Source organism: Larimichthys crocea, chromosome XXI (genome assembly GCF_000972845.2).
Source record: "Larimichthys crocea isolate SSNF chromosome XXI, L_crocea_2.0, whole genome shotgun sequence".
Lineage (NCBI taxonomy): Eukaryota > Metazoa > Chordata > Actinopteri > Sciaenidae > Larimichthys > Larimichthys crocea.
In genome coordinates, this window is record NC_040031.1 from 16,616,191 (window position 1) to 16,639,832 (window position 23,642).

The 23,642-nt window shown below is 39.7% G+C and overlaps 3 protein-coding genes across 5 annotated transcripts; all 3 read left to right on the forward strand.

Annotated features, from left to right (window-relative positions):
• The first annotated feature begins 634 nt into the window (after positions 1–634).
• Positions 635–15,433, forward strand: LOC104917879 (proprotein convertase subtilisin/kexin type 5). Of its 3 annotated transcripts, none has more exons than XM_027272538.1 (16): positions 635–1,000; positions 2,767–2,970; positions 3,057–3,125; positions 3,241–3,283; positions 6,179–6,324; positions 7,300–7,494; positions 10,063–10,149; positions 10,244–10,442; positions 10,542–10,765; positions 10,875–11,117; positions 11,755–12,000; positions 12,977–13,172; positions 13,726–13,937; positions 14,083–14,183; positions 14,509–14,680; positions 14,759–15,433. In XM_027272538.1, the coding sequence occupies exons 1-16, from the start codon at positions 823–825 to the stop codon at positions 15,139–15,141; spliced, it is 2,898 nt and encodes a 965-aa protein (XP_027128339.1). In that variant the 5' UTR covers positions 635–822; the 3' UTR covers positions 15,142–15,433. The 3 variants fall into 3 exon arrangements, with proteins under 3 accessions (XP_027128339.1, XP_019118190.1, XP_027128340.1); XM_019262645.2 differs by having other exon boundaries at positions 13,726–13,931; XM_027272539.1 differs by having other exon boundaries at positions 11,863–12,000.
• Positions 15,434–15,612: 179 nt separating this feature from the next.
• gcnt3 (glucosaminyl (N-acetyl) transferase 3, mucin type) lies at positions 15,613–17,061 on the forward strand. The gene has a single exon (XM_027273028.1). It carries the CDS (start codon positions 15,727–15,729, stop codon positions 17,005–17,007), a length of 1,281 nt encoding a protein of 426 aa, XP_027128829.1. The 5' UTR covers positions 15,613–15,726; the 3' UTR covers positions 17,008–17,061.
• A 2,943-nt stretch (positions 17,062–20,004) lies between these two features.
• On the forward strand, positions 20,005–21,011 carry LOC113744213 (beta-1,3-galactosyl-O-glycosyl-glycoprotein beta-1,6-N-acetylglucosaminyltransferase 3-like). The gene has a single exon (XM_027272991.1). It carries the CDS (start codon positions 20,007–20,009, stop codon positions 21,009–21,011), a length of 1,005 nt encoding a protein of 334 aa, XP_027128792.1. The 5' UTR covers positions 20,005–20,006.
• Positions 21,012–23,642: the final 2,631 nt, after the last annotated feature.

The following is a 23,642-nucleotide window of genomic DNA, read 5'->3' on the forward strand; positions in this document are numbered from 1 at the left end:
TTCAAAATAAAAACATAAATAAATAAATAATCAATTTATTCTATGAGGCATGCATGGCGTCTAGGAGGAGTTTATGAAAACACATTATAAAGAAAAAACAAATGTTTGATGCCTATCTGAGATTTAAACTGTGGTTAACGCTAATTTAAGCAGTTAGATGGCAATTTAACATGATTTTCCCAATAGACAATACAGTCAAAAAGTGTTTTTCTTTCTTTTGAGGGTTAAGTTTTTACCTTAGCTCCCCCAAAAAACATACTTTAAACCGTATACCAGTACAAACCTGATTCAAAACCAGCATTAACCTAGCATTTTGCCTACTGTCGAGTGATCCAGAATTTATATAAACACGACCATATCCGCCTACAGTTGAATATTCTGGTGTTAAATTTTCAAATTTAAAAGTTAAAACTTAATCCAGGGGTTTTATATTCAATGTTAAGGGTAGTCATAAACATTTAGTGCCTGCTAACAAATTGGAGTCACAGGTGCGTCCATCTATCTAGTATATTTTTGCTGTGTTTTGAAATGTTTATATCTATCTATCTATCTATCTATCTATCTATCTATCTATCTAATCAAACAAAGCTGGGATGCTCTCTCTTTCTTCCTGGGATCATTCAGTAAACGCTGACCGCAGTCCACGCTCATTGTCCAGTGTGTTTCACTTGAACGAACTGGTCCGGCAAGTTATTTCTGGGTTGGTGCTCACTGAGCCCCATATCGATCTGCCGGCGTACCTGCTGCACGGACACTGCGTCTATGCAGGCAAACCTGAATGTTGTTTTTTCTCACTCCTAGTGAAAGTCCTCAGGCACAGCCATGAGGTCCTTCGTCGCGTTTTTGATTTTTCTCTACGGTGTCGGATTTATTGGATGTAGATTGTGGTCGCCTTGTCCGAGTGGACAGTTTTATCTGAATAACCAGTGCGTCCTCTGTCATCCCACCTGCACCGAGTGCGCCGGGCATGAGCTGTTTGAATGTACTACCTGTGGAGTTGGTGAGTAAAATCTAATATACACGTACTTTTAACACCATAACATAGTGGCTGGCTTTTTCAAATGAAAATAGATGAATTATATATGTGTGAAAATGTTTCAGTTTATTTACCCTAAGAGAGATTTGTTTTGTTTTTTTAACTAATATTTTATATAGGCCAGTTTCTGCAAGGACAACAAATAAACCATCAACTGAACAAAGGCTTCATGGAACATTGTGTCCTTATATGAAACATTTCACATTTCTGCATCTCTCATGATGAGATGCATAACACTAAATTGCTTGCCACTGGCCAAAATAATTTCTCTGTTTTTATTTATTTATTTATTTTTTGGCTCCACAGATGCCCGATTAAAACAAAGCCATGTCACAGATTCATAAATCTGTCTGAAAGGGAGTTATTTGTGTTTTTTTTCTTTCTTGTTTTTCCAAAGCAGCACTACTTAATGGTTAGCAAAGCAAAGTTGTTTAAGGGCTTTTTTGGATCAGAGGAGGCACATCCAGCTTTGTTTTTTTTTTAACCATTTACTCTGGTTAAACAGTCAAAGAATGGCTGTAGATTTTTCTGTCACACGAGTCACCTTTTTTTTCAAACAGGTAAGAAATGAAGGCGTGATCATTTTCCTGCTGAGTTTTTAGAGCGTAATCTGATCACGTCAGAATGGGCCCTTTGTTAATCAGAGGGAGAGGAAAAGAATATACCCTTGGGCTAGAAGTATTACTGTTGCAGCTCACTGGGCTTAACCTGCAAAACCTCTGCAAAGTCTCTCTCTCACTCACACACACACACACACATTGCATGAATATATGCATTTTAATATTGCCACAATCATGTATGTGTTTTACTGTGCATCATTGTGTAGAGTAATAAGTTAGCAACAGTTGTTAACGTTTGATCCCAGTGATGTTCTTTGTGAAAGAACATCAAAAGCTAAAAGTCTGTACCTCATTCCTCTGCTCTGTGGCGAGTTGTCATAGAAGCCACATTTCTCTGTGCGAGTGGTGTAGCTGAGGGTGGTAGAAAGGCTAAAAAGGCAGCAGATTTTTGCCCCTCTACTCCGTGTCTCACACATCTTCTGTGCAATGCTGAGCAGACGAGACAGTGCTGTAACTCAGCTGCTTCCAGAAAAGCCTCAGGTGCCACAGCTAGGCTTGTGGCAGGTGGCGGAGTATTAATCATTAGAGCCAACACAAGACACTGTCTCTGCCCACAGCTCTGATCTCTCATGATTCTGATTGTCCTTGTTTACATATGTTGGAGCATCATCAGTCAGGAAGTGATTTTGCACTGTGATCTGTTCATTTCAGGCCTATAGTCAACATGCTGGGCTGCAGCCATCAGCTCATGGTGTTTTCATGGCTCTAACACCCATTTGTTCTGCTACTATTTTCAGTTTTTGTCAATAATGCATGTGTAATGAAATGTACCAGTCACTTCTTAAGCCATAAGTCTCCTTTCAGTCAACCAGTTTTGATTTCTGAAACTGTGCAAAAGTTCTGCAAAAGAGTGGCAATGCTATAATTTTCTGAAGGCACCCAACTTTCACACAGATGGTGGCCCATGTCCATTCATCTATCCATGTAATCATCCAGCCCATTTGGCTCTACCTTTGTATTTATTACGAGAAGCTCATTGATTTTCAGATTTTTGAAAAAGGCCTTTTCTGGCAGGAGTTCCATATGGCTAATGGCATCTTCATCAGGGGAGAAAATAGAGCAGGCTTTATGCTAACAAGTCCTCTGTGTCCTCCTCCTCCTCCTCCACAGACGAAGATGGACAGGAACGTTTCCGCTACCAAGGTCGCTGTCGGCCACACTGCCCCCGGGGACTCTATCCTGACAGGGTTCACTATGCCTGCCTGCCCTGCATAGCCAATTGTGAACTCTGCACAGATGGCAACATATGTGCCAAATGTCAGGAACACTACAAGCTCCAGAATGGGGTATGCCAAACGGCATCCTGTGACATAGGTAAAATATAAAGCAGAGTTTTCTGAGCTGGCTGTAACTTAAGAGAAATACATTCAGGCTTATTGTGCTGGATCTCTGTGCTTTAGGGCAGGTTCAGGACCCTGATACAGGAGAGTGCATTGACTGTGAGATGGGGTGCAAAACGTGTTCCACAGGTAAGTCACACACCTGCTGTGGCAGCATGCAGTTCAATATAAATTTTGCTGTTTATGCATGGGTTTGCTACTCCACACGAATTCTAATTAATCACCTTTTCTCATTTATACACAGAGGACCCTGAGATCTGCAACAGCTGTGTTGAAGGTTACTTTCTGTGAGTTATTATTATCTTTTGATAAGTGGACATTTCTTCCCATATCCTCTGTATTGTATTCTTAGATATAATTTGAAATACCTAACTTTTAACACTGAGGCTGCAGCTAAATTATTTTCAACTAATCCAACTAATCTCTTCTTGATGAACTGACATAGAATATCTGAAAATAGTAAAAAAAATAATACACACTACCGTTTCCCAGTGCCCGTGATGACATGTTTGAACAACACCCCCAAACCCAAAGGTATTGAGTTTACAATCATGGAAGATATTCATGTTTAAAAAGTTTATCTTCTAAATGAATCTTATACAATTAATCAACCAATCAATTTTAAAACATTAAAATTAGGTATATGGCCCACAGATGCCTCTGTGTTATTATGAACTGGCTGTCTGTGGTAACATTTTTAGAAGAAATCACAAGCTGCACACAGTTAGTGAGACGTTTTCCATCACCCAGCAGCTGTTTGTCAGCCAGAGTGGGTAGGAGGAGCAGACTCACTCTTCAGTTCACTTGTGTGTGTGTGTGTGTGTATGTGTGAAGCAGCGTACTTATATATAGTTGACATCTCAGAAGACATCACTTCTTTTTCGCTTTTGTACCGGTGACCTCAAATTGTTAAGGCGGCAAATGCCTAAGTGACTGACGTCACACAGGGGGCACTGTTTGGATCTGGTAGTGAGATCCAAAAACACGAATGCAGTCACCGTTTATCACCATTAGTGCCACTAAAAAGTATGAAACAGCAATGATTTGTTTATGCATTAAATTATAACGGGTTAGGGTTATATAAAAATGGTTGTTTTGAATATACATTTCCATATACTGGTTGGCAGATAGTGATGAATGTTTCTGGATTTCACAAGAAACTTCATTTCACCTCTATTTCTGTTTACACCAGCGTATCACTTGAACCCAGTGTGTGACAAAGGTTACAGAGTTAGAACAGACCTCCAATTGTGTACTTTCCCCCTAGTCTAGGCCTCCAGGTATTGTGTGAGTCAGGTTACCTTCCATTCCGAGTCATACACTGTTACCTGAGCCTTGGTGTGAGCACAGAAGAGTGGTCTGCTTCACAGAGATACTTAACAGAGTGTGTTTTTATGCCATGTGTGAGACAACGAGGAGAAAAGAGAAAAAAAAGAGGGCAAGTATAAGTGGAAAGCATAGCCAGTAGCAGCTGTGATTATATAGGGTGCACCACCTCGACTTCACTGACTGCTGGTGTGAATCACAGCAGGGGTGGTTGAAGGAAAATTCACCGCTTCACTGCACTCAACACCTTTTACTGCTGTTACATAGGTGCAGTGAGATACCCTTCCTCCTCTGCGAATCTGTTTGTGCAACCTTTACTTTGATAGTTGGTTGGTTTTAAAGATTTAGAATAACAAGATGTTTCAGTAATTTCTGGGGCCGCAATACTTATTATATCTGCCGTGTGAGCAAACACAAACACCAATAAATGAAACCCAATAGAGCATGGGGTGATTGTGAACTGCAGGAAGAGCTTCGCTGTGATGGATTCTGACAGTTTCCAGCACTTAAAGAAATTCCACTACTGAGGTTTTGCTAGTAATAATCAAAAAATGTGAATGTGTTAAAAACATTTGGCATTACTATGAATCCATGGGGCCTGCATAAAACACTGAGTATTGAAAAGACTGTCAGAATGATGGATGCTTGGTATTTATTGACATTTACCTTCCTCTCTAAGGAAGCGCAGCTAAATAAAATTTAAAAAAAAATGCTGTGATTCACTTTTAATATGGTTTAAACTATTTGTTTTATCAAGCTCCCTTAACTTCAGGCACTACCTACAGCTTATTTTCCTAAACAATACAAGCAGTAAAAGCCCTAAACAAATGTTGCTTTGGAAATGCTGATGCTCTCTCCTGGAATGGATAGTCTAATATTTGCACAGAGGGATTCTTAAACATCCCGCAGATTCTTAAGTAGTGTACGGTTTCCAGGCCAGAGACAGGGCCTGGTCTACACCAGCTGCTATTGTGAGTGCGTTGATGGATGCAGTGTGGCGCTGCAGCTGTTCCTTCTCAAACAACCACCGCATCTTAGCACCAAATCCACGGCAACACAGTAGGAAGTGCAGCTTGGGCTGTCAGCGGTCAGACTCTCATGTAGAGAGGTGGCAGAAGAGGCAGCAGAGGGTGTTGTGCCTTACAACCTAGTGGCTTATTGCTGTTTAACTTGTTTCAGTCTGTAAAAGTAGGAGCCATTCTTGCAATAATGTGTGACATCTTTGCAGCTCAATATCTGAGCTCTTTTTTTAGGACAGCCGTCTCATGTTTAATAGCTCAGTTAAGCCCCGAAGGACTGATAGGACAGGTTAATGATGGAAATCTCCCTGTGCCTCTGGGCTACAAATAAAGCACCAATTAACTTTCAGAGAACAGAACCATGATAAGCTTGAAGAAAAGCAGCCTACATTATGTTTTCATCTCTGTTTGCCGTCCTTATTGATGTTTGATTGAGTGCACCTTTTGCCGAGGACTGTATTGAAGTCAACAATACAGCTGCAGGTGTGCTGTGGACTGACAGTGCATGTTGAGATTGCTTCTTGCATGTGGTGTGTTTTGTCTTTTCTCTGGTTTCAGTTCTTCTAGCCTCACTCTCAACTATGGTTAAGGCTGCCTGCAGCAACATCATTCTTCATTCACTGCAAAGCTCAATACTTTTCATCATGTCTTTGATATTTCAATAGCTTTATTCTGCATGTTTGCATTGGGAGGGGAAAAGAACCACCTTATTTGGAATAGCTGTGACAGTTTTTGTTGACCACTTTTTGACTGATTTCACACACGTACAACAGGCAGAGCAGCCTAGTTTGAGAAAAAATGATCATCAGAATTTTGAATTAACCTTTTGTTTTACAGTTTCAGACACCGGTGTCGCAGACATTGCCCCCAGAGCACCTATGAGGACCGGGGCAGGGGCGTTTGTCTGTTGTGTCCAGCACCATGCACAGACTGCAGGAATAACACGCACTGCCTTGCCTGCCAGCCTAGTTACTTCTTCAATGGTACCAGTAGAAAGTACCAGATTATTTCTGTTTATATTTTGTTTACTACTCACATAGTAAATGATTCAGATGACCCTTTTGTCCTATACCGTACTAGAATTTGTATTTAATATACTCTTAAATTACTGTGTTAGAGTAATCAATCATTCTTGTTAAAGACTAATGATGACACTGCGAGTCTTCATTTGGTTTGCAAATCATATTCATGTCAGCAAATCTGTAACCTGAGATATGCAAATATATGGTTTATGCAAATGAGGAATTAGGATTGTGTTGTTAGGTTGTGTTCTCTGAGTAAGTGCTTTGAGATTGTAAGAAAACGCCAAAGCTGTTAAAAACAAGATTAACAAGAACACTATCAAATTTATTTTAACATGTACAGGCACATAATTCTTGGGCGTGTGATTGTACATCGTGCCAGACAGGAGCTATCAGAGACAATCAGCTTATGCTTCAGCCACAAGGTCCTTTAAAAAAAAAGAAAAAAAAAAAAAGATCTAGGTCATTGTTTTGTGCCTGACGGTGACAGTTGGATTGAATTTTGAAAGATCCTTGAAGAGAAGAAAGAAAGAAGGATTTAAATAGTTATAAATTCCTTGAAGAGAAGAAAGAAAGAAGGATTTAAATAGTTATAAATAAACTGGGGAGGTGAGCAAACCTTTTGTGAGACCACATCAGAGCCACTTTAAAAACTGTTTGCACTGATGCTAAAGATTGTGTAAATGACTTTTTTTTTAGCATTGTTCTCTTAAATTTATTCATGTTTCAGTAAAAGAAAAAGAAAGTAAAAGATGCAAAAGATGTCGTGGCCTTTAGTGAAACATCCTTGGAATAAATAATGGTTAAAAGAAGGCTGGAAATAAATATTTATTTCTTTATCACCTCTGCTTTTCCAGACTTCTTTTTGCCAATACAGATGAAGTGTTGTATTAATATATAATGTCACTTCCTGTCTGCACTCCTCTGCCCTTTCAGGAGGTGATTGTATTAAACAGTGCCCACAGCAAACCTTCAGTGATGCCAGTGGGTGGCGCTGTCAGCCTTGCCACAGTTCATGCCAGACATGCCATGGGCCACGTTCAACAGACTGTGACATTTGTCTTGGTGGGAACTCTCCTCTACACGGACAGTGCCCTCTTGTTAACTGCCCATTGGGACAGTACTATGACGGTAAGAGGAACAACGGTGATGAGGCCTCATTTAACTTGATCACTTTTTCTCAATTTCCTTTTTAGAGATAAGTAACTTTACGGGGAGTTGAGTCCCACTTTGTTTATAGTAAAATAATAAAGTGCAGACTGGTGTATCAGTGACAGTGGAATCAGAATAATGAATATTGGTTGCATGATGGAAATCATGGGAGGTCAGATTAGAGGTCACTACAGTGTTTTTAGAATTTGTAGGGATTCATTGTCTTGCATAAGGACACTCAGGCATGGCGGGTGCTTACCACTAGATGGAGGCTTGAACCTAGCTGAAGGACCTCTAGGTTGACAATGTCCTACTCATGTGTCACCCTGCTGTGTATGTACTGTGTCACACTTCATTCAAGAGTCATTTTTAGTGGAGCAATTACAAAAAGGTTCCTCTGCCTCATGTAGCCTGCTTCACCTGTCTGTGTCATCGGCTTTACAACACTCCATTGTTATCAACCACACAAGAAAAATCGGGGTGATCATTTCAATTTCCGCCTCTGCGGTTTGATTATTTACATCATGTGTGAATCCGTCTGCTGTACATTGTCTGGAGCACTGGAGCATTTTGCCAAGTATTCTTCTGAATACTAAATACTGCTGAACATTGTTGATCCTGTAACATCTTGCATTGCAAGAATTATTTAGATGTTTTTATGACAGTAACAAGTAGTATTAGCTTTACACAGGTTTGAAGATACATGTTTTATGTGCAATGATAACCTCCCTGATTTTTCCTGCTCCGTATCAGCAGTAAGCCCTTTTAAATGTAGTCATTATTATCTTTTGTGTACACAACCGTAACAAAATGTACATTTTTAAACACTAAAAAATTCCTACTAAAAGCAGATAATATGTTGCAAGTTATATACACGCCAGCACAATCAAAACACAATGTGGCCTTTGTCAGTATCAAGCAATCAGCCCTAAATAATAAGCACCTTATTATTTATCACTCTCCATCATTTATGCCTATATCCTTACAGCTTGTTATGTTTCCATCTAGTGGTGAAAATAGGTACAACAGACAATTCCTAACTCAGCTTTGAGTTTCAACAGGATGTGATACATCTCACTGTGTACAGCCAAATGTGACGATGTGTTAATAATAATAGTAATAATAATGATAAATTTTATTTCATAGGCACCTTTCTGTCACCCACGGACACCTTACAATAAATAAAAGTAGACCGCAAATAACAAAAACAAACAAAAAGAACCTTAAAAGTATACCAAATTACAAGAATACAACATTTAGACTGTGAGCCAGGGCCTTAAAGCGACTTCACAGCAAAAGCATATCAACAAATTAGAATAGTACACTACTATTTCTGTCATTGAAAAAACGGCATGTCTGATATAACACAGAAAATCACCCCCTTCAAATCAGATAATATGGGTAAATGATACATTTTCTGAATCCACAGGATCATGCCAGTATTTCAGTGTTTGGATTTTGTTTCTCTGATGCTCCCTGGTGCCACAGAATTAAAAGACAAAAGATGACTTAGGTGGAAATGGCAGGAAAATGTGTGTGATTGAAAGTTTAAAGAGCTTCAGGGTTGGCTGTTCTTATCCAAAATGTTCACAAAAGGATTTAAATAAAGGCTCAGAGTCTCCCCTTTAAAATGATACCAAACATAACAAGATAAAATATTCCAATATGTCCAATATAGATTTCCAGCTATGTCAGTGTCTGCTTAATTTATACGCATTATTTTCTCAACCTTAGCTTACATTATGTGTGATAACTCAAAACAGCTACTCTTGTCAGATGGCCATCATACATCATTGAAAAGCTGAGATTCCAGGCTTTCAGAAAAGGTATGGTAGCCTTTGCCACTTTTTCGGTAACAACCAACCCCTCTGGCTCACGGACTAATTAAAAACAGGTTAAAATAGGAAAAGGCAATTTTAAACAGGTGGGTTTTGAGTGCGGACTTGAATTGTGAGAGTGAGTTCATGTTCCTTATGACGAGGGGTTAGGGTTCCAGAGCTGGGGGGAGCAGAGCTTTCAGCCGTTCTGGACCATTTTGAGCTTATGGAGAGATTTGTGGGTGAGGTCAAGGAGGAGGGAGTTGCAGTAGTCCAGGCGGGAGGGGACGAGGCTATGAACCAGGATGGCAGTGGTATGAGGGGTAAGGGAGGGACGGAGACGGTTGATATTGATGACCGAAAAGAGAGTGTGCTGTCGCCCAGACTCTTAACCTGTGGGGAGGGGGAAATGGAGCAATTGTCGATGCCAATAGAGAAACTGTCGGTTTTGGATAATGTTGATTTAATGCCAGTGAGGAGAACCTCAGTTTTGTCACTGTTCAGTTTAAGTAGATTTGAGGTGAACCAGGATTTTATTTCTGTCAAGCAGTCAGTAAGGGGAGGTTCGAGGTGGGTTTGCTGGCAAGGTAGAGCTGGGTGTCATCCACGTAGCAGTGGAAATTTGTTATATTTGCGGAAGATATTACCAAGAGGGCGGAGGTAATTGATGAGGGGCCTCAGGTGTTGTAGAATAAGGTCAGGTAACTCTTTGTAATGTTTTTAATCACAGGTAAATATGGTGAATGTCACATGTGTGATGCATCCTGTAAAACCTGCTTTGGCCCGCAAGCACTAGATTGTTCATCTTGTTTCAAAGGTACAAATATTTACTCTCTTGGCAATAACAATGAATTGTCAAATGTTATCTCTATTTCTATATGCAAATTATGTGTGTGTTTATCTTATTACAGGATATTTTCTAGACCAGGACAGTAGATGTGTAGCGCAGTGTTCACCCGGCTCCTATGCAAACACTGCCACACAGCTGTGTGAGGACTGCTCTCCAAACTGTGAGACCTGTGTGGACACCAGTGATAACTGCATCAGTTGTTCCAAAAGCATCTATAAACTTTTTCTTCACCAGGGGCGGTGCTGGTCGAATTGCCCAGAGTAAGCAATTGGACAAGTGGTAGAGTAACAAAAAACCTTTTCCACAATCATGTTGTATTTCCCTCTTTATGCCTTAACAAATCTCCTGACTTATTTCAGAGGTTTCTTTGAGACGGCACAGGGGTCATGTGAAGCCTGTGACAGCTCCTGTCTGACATGTGATGGAATCAAATCTCAGTGTCTGTCCTGTGCCGATGGCCACTACTTAGAGAGTGGTATGTGTAGACTTAACTGTTCACTGCGGACATACCCTGCAGATGATGGTACCTGCAGACGCTGCCCCCTCCACTGTGATGTTTGCTCAGATGACAGGACCTGTTTCAGTGAGTTCTTAGCTTTGCTGGTATCTTTTTATAGGAAATTGTACACCATTGTATTATGTCCTGAAATCTCTTGTTACAACTTTAACACCCATCCTCTATGTCATTTCAGAATGCAGTTTTCTCTATCTGATGCTGAACGGAGCGTGTAAGGCCAGTTGTCCCATAGGCTATTATGAGGACATGGAGGAGGGAACCTGTGGTCAGTGCCACCCTACCTGTGGCAGCTGCTCAGGGCCCCTTGCAGATGACTGTGAGACCTGCTCGACATTTAGTCCCAAACTTTATAAAGGTGTTTGCTCCAAAGACTGCCCCACCAGTACTTTCTATAAAACTGAAGCTAAGGAGTGTCAAGGTGAGCCTCTCAGTACATGCAATGGATATGACTTGTTTAGAACTTTTGTTAAATATGGATGGTAACAGTTTTCTGACCATACATTAGATGACACTACACTTTTCAAATTGTTAATCAGGTCGGGGGCAACTCTTTTCAAAATGGTCTATGTTTCACTTTTAAGATGTAGAAATTGGTTTCTATGGCTGTTAAATTAATAGAAAGAGAAATGTCATTACATAAAATTTAGGGTCTGAAGTGATAAATCTGAAAGTGGGCCACAATGAGATTTTGCCTGCCAGTTTGGGGAAATTGAAATACAGGAACAGGAAGACAACACTTTGGCTTGTAAGGGTTTAATATAGCTGGCTAATCAGATAAATCAGTTGCTGAATTTCCCGGTTATCAAAGAAGCAATGATGGAGCTGGAAAGCTGGAAACTTTTGATAAAGACAGCCTTTACACATGTATGAATGTTTGTTTGCTGATTGTGAAAGTGCTAAACCCACACCCACAGCATCACTGCTAGCCAGGCCTCGTAAGAATGATTGGTAAAAGTAGATAAACTTTTATGATCATTGTTCCCAATATAAGATACAAGATAAGATATGGTGGCACATAAGATATGACACAATCTAATTTGGTTGATTATGTGCAGAGTGTCACCAGACTTGTATGAGCTGCTCCGGCCCAGATGCAAACCAGTGCACCCAGTGTGAGAAGGGTCTTGTGCTGGATCCAAACACATTGTTGTGTGGCGTGACAGGTGACACTGACTGCCCACTGAGGACCTACCTGCACAGCGACCAGTTTACCTGCATGGGTTGCCACCGGCACTGTTACTCTTGTGAGGGGCCGGGCAATGATGAATGCCTGACCTGTGCCATCCCTAAATACCTTCATAGTAAGCATTTCTCCACCAATCTTCAACTGCATATACTAAAGTGGTTTAGGATGTAACATATATGAATATCAGCATGTATTTATTATGTAAAAGATTAAGTACAGCAAGATGACTTGCAAAGGGGTCTGGCATCACTGTTTCAAGGTTTATTTTGCTGGATTGCTGTATGTTATAACATGGCAACTCAGGAAAGAAATCAATAATTTGACACAAAATCTTGATTTTCTTTTTATTTATTTATTATTGTATTTCTTGTGCTGTGCACCCCCATAAAAGTGGTCTGCTGTTCAGAAATAACCAACAATGCCATGATGGACCAATCAGAATTAAAATCATCAAAGCAGTGTAATATGTAACCGTAAAACAAAGCAAAACAAGAGAATGAAAGAATATTTCACAATTTAGATTTCTTTTTTTAAGATATTTTTTGGGGGCTTTTCAAACTTTATTTTTGATAGAGACAGCTGAAGAGTGACAGGAATGTGGGGAGAGAGAGACGGGAATGACATGCGGGATAGAGCCACAGGTCGGATTCAAACCCTGGGCTTCCGCAGCAAGGACTGTGGCTTCACACATGGGGCGGCTGCTCTATCAACTGAACTTACCGCTGCCCTCGCAATTTATATTTCAACAACTGCATGAAATTTCTCAAGCATCAACAGCTTGATAGATTGATGATGGCAACATACATGTAACAAAAATGAATATATAAATTTACATTAAATTAAAATTCATTCACCCAAATCATAACAGAAGTTATCACATCATACTTTTCTTATAGTGCAGGTCTAGACCGTACTCTATAATATTATTTACAGAGAGCAAACAATTCCCGCCACGGTCAAGCGGTCAGGAACCAGAATCAGATCCTGGTTCCTGCCAGGAACATTTTCATTATACTGACTGACTGATTTATTATCATTATACTATGTGTCTGTACGGAGAGTGGAACTTTCTGCTTGTGTACATTTTCCAGATAACACCTGTGTGAATGAATGTCCAGCTGGTACTTACATCACAAGGCAGGATGCTGACGGGACAGAGCTAGGATACTGTTTGCCTTGTGACCACGCATGTTCGACCTGTACAGGAGCATCGCCCAGAGATTGCATCACTTGTGCTCCAGGATACCTGCGTCTCCTTCAACTCTGTGTCACACATTGTCCAACAGGGTACAAAGCCTATTGTAGTCCTCTGACTAGTATTTACTTTGTATTACGCAACATGACATATGCCATTTGATAAATGACTTTCCTCCCCACCCTTCACAACTAAACAAAAAGTGCATGTAGAGAATAACCGAGCCAGTGTGTTTCATGTCTTTGTAATTCCTTCAGTAGAAGAGCAACTTTTATTGGCAAAAATAAATATCAATCACAATGAATGACATCATTTGACAAATTGTTGCCATTCATTGTGATTGATATTTATTTTATGTTATACAGAAATATTACTTTTTTTCCCTGCAAAGATGGTTGTAACGTATATGTGCAAGAATCAAAAATCTACATAAATCTGACTTCATTTAAATAATGGTCATATTGTACGCATTGTTTTTATAATATTTCTCTATAGGTAACTGTCATATTTGTGTTTCATGAATTGCACTTCTTGCTTTCATCTTTATTTATATTTCAATGTCCTATGTTTATTGATATGCACCAATATATGTTCCTTACATGTCAAAACCTACCTGTCAATACACCAGATTGTGTTTCTTTTCAGGTATTACAGAGAAGGCTCCCACTGTGAAAAATGTGACCAGTCCTGCCAGCTGTGTACAGGACCAGGACCTGAATCCTGCCGGGTCTGTTCACCTCCTCTTCTGGAACTTCAAGGCACCAAACTGTGTGTTGAGCGCTGTCCAAATCGCTTCTATCAACTAAATGATGTCTGCACACAGTGCCATACAAGTTGTCAGACATGCACAGGTACAGGTGAAAGAGCTCTTTATTCATTTTTTCCTTAACGTTTTGTCTGTTCATCTGTTATCAACAAAAGCCTTAATGTTTTCATTGTGTCAATATTAGACATTGTACTTAGAGTCTGATGTGTGTGTAACATGTGTGTGTGTGTTTGCAGATGCCTCGCCTCAGGGCTGTGTGACGTGCGATTGGGGAAGCACGCTCAGGGACAATATCTGCTATCCACGTTGTGAGGAGGGGCACTACTTTTCAGTAGAGGTGTGATCTTAGTTATGTGTCATGTACCATTGCGTGTGTTTGCTTCTGTGGTCAGGCCACAGTTTATCAAGATAAAGTGCGTCTTTAATGCTTGGTTAAGGCATAAAACAGGACATCATTACCTTTGATTGTTGATATAATGGATATTTAATGATGTAAAGACTACGGCAGATACTTACTGCAACTCAGAACAACAACAGATGTCAATAAAAGACGCATCTGTATCAGTGCTGTAGGTTTGGACTCAGGTCTGGCCCAATTTCTGCAACTGATATTTTTCTTTTATTTACCCCGTGTAATAATTTGTGAAATTATACCATTGCAGGAAACCTGTGAGCCATGTGACAGATCATGTAGGCATTGCACTGGCCCCAGGTCCAACCAGTGTCTGACTTGTCACCAGGGCTCTGCTCTCCATGCTGTGGAGAACCGATGTGCCCATTGCTGTCACACTGGAGGGAATGACACTGACTGCTGCGTTTGTGACAGCCATTCAGGTAGAGGCCCTGTCTATCTTAAGAAACATAGGATTGTTTGGATATGACCATTTATAAAAGGCATTTTTTCTGTTCTAGCTCTGTGTGTGGAGGCTCCCCAACCCAAATCAGGAGACAAAGAGGTAACAGACCTGAAAATGTCATCTAGAGCTCTGAAGCACACTTCAGCTGCCTTGCCTATTGCCCTGCTTCTAGCGCTGGGGTTGGCTCTGGCTGTATATGCCTTGGTCAAGGCCCATGCCAGGAAGAGCCTATGCTGGTGCCATAGCTATGAGAGACTGAGTGGTAGTGCCAGCATCAACATGCCGCATGGTGTGCCTGAGCCAGACAGTGGAGACGAGGTGGACGTGGTGTACACTAGTAGAGGTGGATCGGTATATCGACGCTACAGCTTTATCCATGAGCAGGACACAGATGCAGACCAGGATGTGGATGAGAGCACATGTCTCAGTCAATCTTAGATACATGCAAACCTGAGGTTAAAGTAACTGGAAAATGTATTGTGGATGCTAAAAATATCAAGACTGGCTTTATTTCAAACTAGTTTAGTTAAGGATTAGAAGAGAATGCTGTGGTATATTTGCTTGTCTTATGTTACCTCTTGAGTTCTGGTGTTTATTTTATTCTACAAAGTGCCTGTATCTGTATAATACACAATTCTTAGATAAGGCATTTGTGAGTAAACAGTGGAAAAAATAGATCTATATGTGTATACAACTTTTTTTTTAAACTTGATATTAAAGAGATATTTGTTAAAACAGTGAACTGATCGTGTATAATATTTGTTATCATTTTACATCACTAATAATTGCCGGCTGTTGAGGAGCTATTATAACCTTCTTTAAATAAGTGCTGTACAAACAAAAAGTTATGATGGGAGGTATGCCCCACAGATTCTTGGCATGCTTTAGTTTGACACACCTACTGGCACTGACTCAGCTTGTGTTCGTCTATATATTTCTACTGAGTCACAGAGGTTATCAGCTTCTCCTCATTTAGCACTGAAGACAAGATCATCTGTGCTGCAGTCACCCCAATCAAAAGAAATGTTTTTTTCAAGGTTTCTAAGGGATCGGATACTGAAGATCCTCTCTTTCCTCATGATGGGTACGTCACTTTCCTTTGTTTTTTGGAAAACTGGCTCTGACTGGCTGTCAGTGTCTGGTCTCAGAATACCACAGGAGTTTTCTCGTGACCTGCCTGGCTGCTTGGCTATCATCAATAAGAACACAGAGGGAAGGATAGGAGAATTGGAAGTACTTCTGTCATCGAGGAGAAGGGAAAAATTTTTATCTGAGGATTTCTATCTCAATGTGACAAAGGACTGTCCAGCTTTTATTGAAGAGAGAGGCTTCATTACAGTGCCTCTCAGTGAAGAGGAGAAAGACTTCCCCATTGCTTACTCGATGGTAATCCATGAGAAGATTGAGATGTTTGAGCGACTTCTACGAGCTATTTATGCTCCTCAGAACATCTATTGTGTGCATGTGGACAGGAAATCCTCAGAAACATTTAGGATAGCAGTGGGGGCAATTATCTCCTGCTTTCCTAATGTGTTTATAGCCAGCAGATTAGAAAGCGTGGTATATGCTTCATGGTCTCGGGTGCAGGCAGATTTGAACTGCATGGAAGATCTGCTGAGCTCACACATCCAGTGGAGGTACCTGCTTAACACCTGTGGGACAGACTTCCCCATCAAAACCAATAGAGAGATGGTTCAGGCGCTGACGGCCCTCCAAGGGAGAAACAGCATGGAGACTGAGGTCACAAGGGAACACAAAAAAGTCCGTTGGCAGTATCATTACAATGTCACTGACGTGATCACCTGGACAGATGTAACGAAAAGTCCCCCACCCATTAGTGTCCCCATGTTTCAGGGAAATGCTTACGTTGTTGTCTCAAGGGCTTTTGTGAAACATGTGATGGAGGACAGTGAGGTTCAGAAATTTCTGGAGTGGGAGAAAGACACATACAGCCCTGACGAGCACTTGTGGGCCACTCTACAGAGGATACCCTCCGTTCCCGGATCAGTGCCTGCACACATCAAGTATGATGAGTCAGACATGAATGCCATTGCTCGTGTGGTGAAGTGGGGTGGTTTAGACGGAGATGTGAGAAACGGGGCTGCATATGATCCTTGCACTGGTACTTTCAGAAGAGGAGTTTGTGTTTATGGAGCCGGTGATCTCCAGTGGCTCCTGAGACAACGCCAGCTCTTTGCAAATAAGTTTGATCCTGAGGTTGATGATGTTGCTATTAGATGTTTGGAGTCAGTTCTGCGTTTCAGGTCGATATTCCACGGTTCTGAAAACCTGGTAATGACTTGAAATGTAAAATATAATCTATTAATAATTACAACATTGCAACATACGTCCATACTATCTGCTGAGATTATTTAACTGTAAATTTGATCTTTTATATACCTTAATATATATATTTTAAAAAAAAAAAAAAAAATATATATATATATAATATTATATAATATATATATATATATATATATATATATATTGTTCCTAATAGATGGTTACTTGTTTACATATGTTGTTTTTGTTTGTATATATATTGGAGTATTGTAACAAACAATAATGTCCCCCTGGGATTATTAAAGTATTTCTGATTCTGATTCTGATTTCATACTTAAATATTATGACAGTAATATCAATTAGAATATTATGGCTGTTTTATGTGAAACATTATATTCCTATTAATTAAACTATTTTGTTTGTTCTGTCTTAAGTATGTTTTTTATTATGTAGAAGTTGTTATGCAACAACATTGTGTGCTAATCTTACGGTTAAGGTATTGCTATGGATCTCGTATAATTTGCTGAGTACTGGCATTGAGGGGTACTGATGGCTAAGATCCATTCTACTTGTGTAGATCTTGATATTATAAAGTGTTATTCATATGTTTTTAATTCATGTTGTTTTATTTGTAAGTGTCTTTTATTAACCCTCTTGTTATGTTCCGGTCAAATTTAACCAATTTACATACATACAATTTGTGTGTTTTATTCAACTTTCATATACTCTTGTTGTTCCCGGTCAAAAATGACCGGTCATTAGAAATGAATGGGGGAGACTACAAAAACTGAGATTAGGTACATCCACATTTGTCAGATGGACACACACTCACACACACACACACACACACACACACACACACACACACACACACAAACAAACAGTTACAAAATAGTTTCTATAACACTGAACTTGTTTTTTGTAGCCTTGGTATATAATGTTTTTTTTTAATCTAACACAACAAGCAGTCATAATATATGTATTATTGCAGTTTTTATGATGAGTCTTAATGGACTTTTTTAATAGTATTTTTGACCAGGAACACAAAATTGTTTAACACGAAACAAACACAACATGAAGGTTAAGATCTCTAAGATCTTTTTGTTTCTTTTGTTAAAATAATTGTATTGATTTTAGATTAATTGTAATTCTTCTGCAGTGCTCCTCCATGTATGATTAGAACTGTATCCAGAACAATGGTCTGTTATTCATAGCAACGGCCTGCTATTCACAAATAACCAACCCTTGAATGCTGTAATGGAACTGAGTATTCAACAAATCAGTGTAATATTTAACCATATAACAAAGAAAAAACATATCTCATGACAGCCTTATTTTCAGCCCTCATGACTAATAGATTTTGTCACTAGTCTTTCCACTTGATGCCCTTTGTACACCTTGAAAAGAATATTTCACAATTTTAGTCTTGCTTAAACAACTGCATGTCATTTCTCAACCATTATCAACAAGAGCTTGATAGATCAGTGATGGCAACATACATGTAAAAACAACATGTATATGTCAAAATGTACATGTAAATTTACGTTCAATTAAATTTGAGTTATATAGCACCACATCATAACAGAAGTTATCAAATCACACTTTTCATATAGTGCAGGTCTAGACCGTATTCTTTATTTACAGAAACCGAACAATTCCCACAGTGAGCAAGCACTTGGCAGCAGTGGCAAGTAAAGTTTTAATTTTAAGAGGCAGAAACCTCAAGCAGAACCCAGCTCATGGTGAGTGGCCGTCTGCCACAAGCTGTTAAAACATACACATCAGCAATATAAATAATGTTAACTGCAACAATAATTATAATAAATATATGACTAATAAAGGCAAAATCACAATCCCCGATCGAGGCATAGCCACAATCAATGACAACCCAAGATGAAAACCTAAATTTGGAGAGGGTGCCTGCCTCTCACACCCAAACTGGGAGCTGACCGAAGGCTCTAGCTCCCATTCTACTTTTAGAGACTATAGGATTATAAGTAGGATACCATGAGCTCCTTAAGATATGATGGGAGATCTCTGATCCTGGTTCCGGTCTCTATACGCCTGCCAATGTTCTGGATCAAAAGCATTCTGGATCAAAAGCAAAGTCTTAAGGGACTTATTGGGGCAGCCTGATAATAAGGCGTTGCAATAATCCAGTCTAGAAGGAACAAATGCATGTACTAGTTGTTCTACATCTGTTTGAGAGAATATGTGCCTGATTTTTTGCAATGTTATGTAGTTGAAACAAGGCTGTCCTTGATTATTTATTTTTTTATCTGGGAGGTAAAGAACATCTGATCAAACATAATGGAGGCCAGGGTGATACCTTTCGGGACTTTGGCCTTTCTTCAAGCCAGGAGGCCTATTGCAGTAAGAGTATGGATGTGCCATCATTGCGGAAGTGGAAAAGGGGGTATTGTGTATATTGCTATGGGCTGGCAGAAAGATTTTGTCAAGCTCTGGGAATATCATTCAAGATGGAAATGTACTGTAGGCTTTACATGAAAGGAAATTGTAAATGATGTTGGGAAATATTTTAATCTTATTTGTATTCTACCTTAGATTGGTACAAGTGGGCGTGTGTGTATGTGTCGTATTTTGGACATCCTTGTACATATACAGACCGGTAGTAAAAATCAAACTGTATTGTACCTGTTGTCATGAGGCAATGGTATAAGAAAATGACGATAAACATATTGTGAAAAAACAAAAGATCTCTTCCCAATAAGACGGAGAAGCTAACAGTGATTACCTGGCTACAGAGACTGTATCGAGACTGTAGCATCATGTGCATCACAGAGATGAGCAGCTCTGGATGACTTTCTTTCTATGAGAGCAAATTGCTCTTGTCTATCTTGTCTATCTGCAAATAGGTGGGGGGGTGGGGGGCTGACACACCTACTGCCGGTGATTCAGCTTGTGTTAGTCTATGCACTGAGCCACAGAGGGTATCAGCTTCTCCTCATTTAGCACTGAAGACAAGATCATCTGTGCTGCAGTCACCCCAATCAAAAGAAATGATTTTTTCAAGGTTGCTAAGGGATCGGATACTGAAGATCCTCTCTTTCCTCATGATGGGTATGTCACTTTCCTTTGTTTTTTGGAAAACTGGCTCTGACTGGCTGTCAGTGTCTGGTCTCAGAATACCGCAGGAGTTTTCTCGTGACCTGCCTGGCTGCTTGGCTATCATTAATAAGAACACAGAGGGAAGGATAGGGGAATTGGAAGTACTTCTGTCATCGAGGAGAAGGGAAAATTTTTTATCTGAGGATTTCTATCTCAATGTGACAAAGGACTGTCCAGCTTTTATTGAAGAGAGAGGCTTCATTACAGTGCCTCTCAGTGAAGAGGAGAAAGACTTCCCCATTGCTTACTCGATGGTAATCCATGAGAAGATTGAGATGTTTGAGCGACTTCTACGAGCTATTTATGCTCCTCAGAACATCTATTGTGTGCATGTGGACAGGAAATCCTCAGAAACATTTAGGATAGCAGTGGGGGCAATTATCTCCTGCTTTCCTAATGTGTTTATAGCCAGCAGATTAGAAAGCGTGGTATATGCTTCATGGTCTCGGGTGCAGGCAGATTTGAACTGCATGGAAGATCTGCTGAGCTCACACATCCAGTGGAGGTATCTGCTTAACACCTGTGGGACAGACTTCCCCATCAAAACCAATAGAGAGATGGTTCAGGCGCTGACGGCCCTCCAAGGGAGAAACAGCATGGAGACTGAGGTCACAAGGGAACACAAAAAAGTCCGTTGGCAGTATCATTACAATGTCACTGACGTGATCACCTGGACAGATGTAACGAAAAGTCCCCCACCCATTAGTGTCCCCATGTTTCAGGGAAATGCTTACGTTGTTGTCTCAAGGGCTTTTGTGAAACATGTGATGGAGGACAGTGAGGTTCAGAAATTTCTGGAGTGGGAGAAAGACACATACAGCCCTGACGAGCACTTGTGGGCCACTCTACAGAGGATACCCTCCGTCCCGGATCAGTGCCTGCACACACAAGTATGATGATCAGACATGAAGCCATGCTCGTGTGGTGGAAGTGGGGTGGTTTAGACGGAGATGTGAGAAACGGGGCTGCATATGATCCTTGCACTGGTACTTTCAGAAGAGGAGTTGTGTTATGGAGCCGGTGATCCCAGTGGCTCCTGAGACAACGCCAGCTCTTTGCAAATAAGTTTGATCCTGAGGTTGATGATGTTGCTATTAGATGTTTGGAGTCAGTTCTGCGTTCAGGTCGATATTCCACGGTTCTGAAACCTGGTATGACTTGAAATGTAAATATAATCTATTAATAATTACAACATTGCAACATACGTCCATACTATCTGCTGAGAGAGATCCCTCATGTCAGCGTCGTTGTCCTGTCCATCCCTCCCTCTGCAAACCAACATCTGCCTGCAGCGCCATACACACCATCATCTTCACCCCTTCTGTAATCTGACACTAATATGGTCTATCTTTTTTTAAAGTTGTTGCACATTATATAACTGTAAATTTGATCTTTTATATACCTTTAATATATATGTATATTGTTCCTAATAGATGGTTACTTGTTTACATATGTTGTTTTTGTTTGTATATATATTGGAGTATTGTAACAAACAATAATTTCCCCCTGGGATTATTAAAGTATTTCTGATTCTGATTCTGATTTCATACTTAAATATTATGACAGTAATATCAATTAGAATATTATGGCTGTTTTATGTGAAACATTATATTCCTATTAATTAAACTATTTTGTTTGTTCTGTCTTAAGTATGTTTTTTAATTAACAACATTGTGTGCTAATCTTACGGTTAAGGTATTGCTATGGATCTCGTATAATTTGTTGAGTACTGGCATTGAGGGGTATTGATGGCTTTATAAGATCCATTGTACTTTTGGTAGTACTGTGTAGATGTTGATATTATAAAGTGTTATTCATATGTTTTTAATTCATGTTGTTTTATTTGTAAGTGTCTTTTATTAACCCTCTTGTTATGTTCCGGTCAAATTTGACCAATTTAAAAGTTTTATCTCTGAAAAATGTAGTTAAATTGATCAGACCGAGCTAAGATTTCATTTAAAAATTATATTAATTTGCATACAATTTGTGTGTTTTATTCAACTTTCATATGCTCTTGTTGTTCCCGGTCAAAAATGACCGGTCATTAGAAATGAATAGGGGAGACTACCAATGAGTCAGACACGAATGCCATTGCTCGTGTGGTGAAGTGGGATGATTTAGACGGAGATGTGAGAAATGGGGCTGCATATGATCCTTGCGCTGGTACTTACAGAAGTGTTTGTGTTTATGGAGCTGGTGATCTCCAGTGGCTCCTGAGATGACTAAAAAGTTTGATCCTGAGGTTGATGATGTTGCTATTATATGTTTGGAGTCATTTCTACGTTTTAAAGATTTAAACAACACCCTCTTTAAACAGATCAATATTCCACCATTCTGTAAACCTGGTAATGACTTGAAATGTTATTTCCAAAATACTCTAGTCTATCTTGTTAAGTATTGTTCTTTTAATTATGTAGATGTTGTTATGTAACAACATTGTGCGCTAATATTACGAGTAAGGTATTGCTGATAATTTGTTGAGTGCTAGCACTGGGGGGTATCAATAATAATGCACACTACAACCCCAAATGCTCCACTAGCACCTTACAAGACTTCTATGCACTATGACCAGCTTCTGACCTATCATACCTATAATTTCCATAGACAATTTGAGCTAAAAGAAAAAACTCACATCAAACTCACATTTTGTCTCACTGGTGTTTGGAGTAGTCACTTCAAATATATGGCTATATAAAATTAATTATGTGTGTGTTATTGGTGTTTAACTTATATTATTTCATTTGTAAGTTTCCTTTATTAAAATGGTGTCACAATATGATCTCAATATAATGATTATGACATGTTAGTTTTTCAAGCCACATGGTAACCAACAGCAGAGTACGATTTTCATGTTGTGGTGGGAACAAGCTGTGATGATCCACCTATCCATCTTTCTGAACCGACTGCTTGTGTTGCTGATTGCGTCTATCCCATTGCAAAGTAATAAAGACTTCAACACCCCATCCACCTTGACTCATGCCAGTAGGCAAAACAAGGGACATTACTGGATAGACAATGACATACAAGTAAATAAGCACTCCGGTTTTATGCTGCTAAATATGTCACTTTCTGCCACAACAAGAGACAACCAGTAGACATAGACACAGAAAGATATTAGATGTCATTTAACCCCATCTTCTACATAATCATAGCTTTTTTGATTTTACAAGCAAGTTACTCATTTTAGATGGTCCTCTGCTGCCATCCTCAGTAATGTTACAGTAACAGCAGGCAAACTGGCTTATTGCAGACAACAAACATGAATAAACAGCATTTGCATATTAAATGGATGATACATAGTAACTACACTGCCCTTAATATATTTGAACAGAGGGAAGATACGGATATAGTACCTGTGCGGTACAGATGAAAGAGCCCTGTATTACCAGAAGTCTCATTATTTGATTACTCCCTGTGTCCATTGTGTCAATATTACACATTCAGTTTCAAAGAGTCTGACTGTGTGACCATGTGTGTGTTTGCATATGCCTTGCCTCAGAGGTGATTGTGAAGCGACATGCTGCCCG

Bases quoted from the DNA above. Each gene is read 5' to 3' on its own strand.
- LOC104917879 (XM_027272538.1), top strand. From the start codon at position 823: ATGAGGTCCTTCGTCGCGTTTTTGATTTTTCTCTACGGTGTCGGATTT. The intron at 6,325-7,299 runs GTACCAGTAGAA...CTGCCCTTTCAG, and splicing joins GCCTAGTTACTTCTTCAATG to GAGGTGATTGTATTAAACAG. The intron at 13,173-13,725 runs GTACAAAGCCTA...GTTTCTTTTCAG, and splicing joins GTCACACATTGTCCAACAGG to GTATTACAGAGAAGGCTCCC.
- gcnt3 (XM_027273028.1), top strand. From the start codon at position 15,727: ATGTTTTTTTCAAGGTTTCTAAGGGATCGGATACTGAAGATCCTCTCT.
- LOC113744213 (XM_027272991.1), top strand. From the start codon at position 20,007: ATGATTTTTTCAAGGTTGCTAAGGGATCGGATACTGAAGATCCTCTCT.